Below are 4186 nucleotides of genomic sequence, written 5' to 3'. Positions count from 1 at the left end.
CAAAAAAAAAAAAAAAAAAACAAGATCATCTTTTGAAAAAAATCCCAGCTTGCTCACAAACAGGTCTTTGACTGGAAATCTAACTTTGAACAGAAATCTAACATTACTTATCAGCTGAATAGCTAATGGCTGACAGGACATACCTGTCGGATTGTTAGAAGTCTCAAGTTATTTCCATTACTACTACACATCTTTGCATAATTCCCTCCTCACAGTATGGACTGGCCTAGTGACTTGCTTCTTTTTTTTTTTTTTTTTTTTTTTTGAGTTGGAGTCTCACTCTGTTGCCCAGACTGGAGTGCAGTGGCCCTCCCGGCCACCGCAGCCTCGACCTACTGGGCTCCGGCGATCCTTCCGCCTCAGCCTTCCGAGTAGCTGTAATTACAGGCATGCGCTACCACACCCGGCTAATTTTTTGATTTATCATAGAGATGAGGTCTCACCTGCCCAGGCGGGTCTCAAACCCGCGGGCTCAGGCAATCCACTCACCTCAGCCTCCCAAAGGCGCGGGATTACAGGCGTGACTTGCTTCTAACCAATAAAATTACCAAATGTGATCGAGTGTCACTTCTGTGATTATGCTACAAAATGTTGTGACTTTTTTCTTGTTAGCTGACTAATCTCCTTCCTGGCTTTGAAGAAGCAAGCAGCCATGTAGCAAAGGCCCATAAGGTAAGAAACTGAGGGGTGGCCAACAGCCAGCAAGGAACAGAATACGGCCAACAGCCACATGAGCTTAGAAGTAGATTTTTCCCTATTGGGGCCTCAGAAGAGACCTCAGTCCTGCTCAGCAACTTGATTGAAGCCTTATGGGAGCAGACACAGGTATGTCATGCCCAAGCTACTGATTCACAGAGACTATGGGATAATAAATCTGTGCTATGTTAAGCCGCTAAGATTGTAGTAATTTGTTACATAGCAATAGATAGCTAATAAAAAACATATTTGGATCACAGTCGTTTCTATTTCTTAAACTCTTTAATTGATTTATAAAAACAAAAATGTAGACTTACTTGGAATGAAGAAAATGTGCAACAATCCTTTGCTTCCCACCAATTTTATACAGGGTTCGACTTTAATTGAAATAGGGTATTTCATGTTATCTAAATGAAATAAAGATAATGTCAGTAAATTATTATAAATCACTTCCGATAAGTATAATATTCTGGATATCAACCTCTATAAGATGACTTTTGTATTAAAATTATATAAAGAGAAAAATTGATGGTTGAGAATAACTCCCCAGAGGAATGATATCAACAACATGCCAGAATAGGAAGCCCTGGATTCTCTTTGCTCCCACAAACCAATTCACAGACAAATTGCCTTTGTGAGAAATCAAACTAAGTGAAACACCCCTGCATCCCAGAAGAACATGAAGCCAGACTCATCAGAACAAGTAGGGAGATTTAGGACACCCTCTATCCTGAGACTTACCCAGCACAGCACTGTACAATCAGGAAGAGACCCCGGACTCCCGGTTTCACCCATGGGAGGGAAGATGGATCACATGTCTAGCACCACACCTTTTCTATGGGAACTCCCCAAAGGACCAGATTCTGTCTTGCCAGTCTTGGAGTTCTTATGGGTCTGGCACAGTCTACCACTCAGAAGAGAATAAAGACAGTGACTTGGACTGGTATGCATCATTGCTTGATCCTCTCTGCTCAGCACAGAGTAAGCTGATGCAAAAAAAATCCCAGTTCTCAGCTTTTCCTGTGGAGGGAAAGAGTTGGCCATGCATCTAGCTTCCCAACCTCTCTGGAGAACCCCTCAAAATTAGTATCTGTCTCACCAACTCAGGAGCTCCCACAGGTGAGGCATAGTATAGCATCCTGGAAAAGAATGAAGTCAGCAACTCGGGCCGAGAGGTGCCATGGCTCCTCTCCACCACCCCATCTCAAGCTTGGCACGAAATGAATGAACAAATGACATAGGTGCCTGCTTCCTCCTAAAGTGGAAGAGAATTGGTAGAGATCCCCAGAATCTCTGACCTGGCGAATGGGTGAGGGTCTTTTCCTGTGTGAGGCCAATCCATGAGGATTGTAAGAGGTGTCTGTTTTATCTAACATGCAGTCGCCCAAAAGAGTGAGCCAAAGAAAATGAAAAATCATGTAAAGATGTTTCAAACAAAGGAACTAAGGAAATGAAGTCATGTGATTTACCCGACAGAGAATAAACTGTCATAAAAATGCTCATTGAGGCCGGGTGTGGTGGTTCATACCTGTAATCCCAGTACTTTGGGAAGTGGAGGTGAGAGGATTGCCTGAGCCCATGGGCTCGAGACCAGCCTGGGCAACTCGGCAAGACCTCGCCTCTGTAATAAACCAAAACATTAGCTGGGTGTAGTGGCGCACACCTGCAGTTCCAGCTACTTGGAAGGCTAAGGCAGAAGGATTGCTTGAGCCCAGCAGGTCGAGGCTGTAGTGGCCATGAGCACACCACTGTACTCCAGCCTGAATGACAAAGTGAGACTCCAACTCAAAAAAAAATATGCTCATCAAGGTCAAGAGACTAATGCATGCATGCAATGAGAGTCATGAGAAAAAAGAGAAAACAATAAAAAGTGCCACACAGACCGGGCACAGTAGCTCAAGCCTGTAATCCCAGCACTTTGGGAGGCTGAGGTGAGAAGATTGCCTGAGCCCACAGGTTCAGGAACAGCCTGGGTAACTTGGCGGGACCAAATCTCTAAAATAAATCCAAAAAAAATTAGCCGGGCGTGATAGCGCATGCCTATAGTTCTGGCTACTTGGAAGGATCACCTGAGCCCAGCCAGTCAACACTGGGGTAACCATGAGTGTGCCAATGCACTCCAGCCTGGGCGACGGAGTAAGACTCCAACTCAAAAAATAAAAAATAAAAAAAATGAAAAGTACCACATAGAAATCATGGAGCTGAAGAATACAATAATTGAACCAAAAAAAATTATTACAGGAATTCAGCTGTAGACTAGATCAAGCAGAAGAAAAAAAAAATAGCAAACTCAGAGATATCACTGGAAATAATTCAATTTGAGGAACACAAAGAAAAAAGAATTTTTTTAAAAAGAGTGAAGAAAGCTTAAGGCAATTATGGGACACCATCAAGCAGACATTATGACAGTTCCAGAAGTAGAGGGGGAAAAAAGGACTAGAGAAAGCTTATTCAATGAGACAATGGTGGAAAACTCCCCAAATCTGAGAAAGAAAATAGAAATACAAATCCAAGAAGTCCAAAGAACATCAAATAAAATGAACTAAAAATATCCACACCAAGCCAGGTATGGTGGTGTATGACTCTAGTCCCAGCTGGGAGTCCTTATATGAGAGGATGAGGCAGGAGAACTACTTGAGCCCAGGATTTCCAGGCTGCAGTGAGCTATAACTGTACCACTACAGCCTAGCCTGGATGACAAAGCAAAATCGTGTCTCAAAAAAAAACCCAAAAACCTTTGCATTTTCAGTATCCTTTAGTGTAATTACTAAATCTGATGCCTGTTCAATAAAGACTTATTAAACTAAATTTCATTCAACTGACTCAACAAGAAATGAGATCAAGCTTTACCCACAGTAAAATATGGGTCATCCTTCTAATCTGCAGGGGTCTCACCTCGTCTCCATTTCCCATTATGACCTCATCTTTTACTACTATCCCTCTTACCACCTCAATCACAACCACACAGGCCTCCTTCCTATCCCTCCAACACATCAGACATGTTCCCACCTCAGGGCCTTGGCCCTTGTTCTTTCCTCTACCGCTTTCCCCAGATATCTGTGTGGCTCACTCCCTCAACTATTCTAAGTCCTTGCTAAATGACACCTTCTAGCCAGTGGAGAAGTAGCTCGCACCTGCATTCCTAGTACTTCGGGAGGCAGAGGCAAGAGGATTGCTTGAGCCCAGGGATTTGAGACCAGCCTGTGCAAGTTGACAAGGCCTCATCTCTACAACAAATCAAAAAATTAGCCAGGCATGGTGTTACACGCCTGTGACTCCAGCTACTTGGAAGGTTGAGGTGGAAGGATCACGTGAGCCCATCAGGTCGAGGCTATAGAGACCTGTACTCCAGCCTGAGTGACAGAGTGAGACTGACTCAAATACATAAATACATACATACATACATGCATACACACATACATACATAACACTGTCTCAATGAGGCCTTCCTTCCTAATTTCCTAATTTCTTTTTTTTTTTTTTTTTTTTT

General features: G+C 43.1%; 1 protein-coding gene across 2 annotated transcripts in view; it reads right to left on the bottom strand.

Moving 5' to 3' along the window:
* The window catches only part of LY96 (lymphocyte antigen 96), a 37329-nt gene that overhangs the window by 28610 nt on the left and 4533 nt on the right, over window positions 1-4186 (bottom strand). Inside the window, exon 2 of one of the 2 annotated variants that reach the window (XM_021718917.1) lies at window positions 1014-1103. The exons of the other annotated variant lie outside the window; for it this stretch is intronic. Coding sequence (XP_021574592.1) covers window positions 1014-1103 — 90 coding nt within the window. The remainder of the gene's footprint in view (window positions 1-1013; window positions 1104-4186) is intronic. 2 annotated transcript variants of the gene reach the window in all.

This window comes from Carlito syrichta, unplaced genomic scaffold, assembly GCF_000164805.1.
Source record: "Carlito syrichta isolate Samal-C Ts95f unplaced genomic scaffold, Tarsius_syrichta-2.0.1 Scaffold314008, whole genome shotgun sequence".
NCBI classification, from domain to species: domain Eukaryota; kingdom Metazoa; phylum Chordata; class Mammalia; order Primates; family Tarsiidae; genus Carlito; species Carlito syrichta.
The sequence above is the reverse complement of the archived record's forward strand: the minus strand, read 5'-3'. Positions and strand labels throughout refer to the sequence as shown.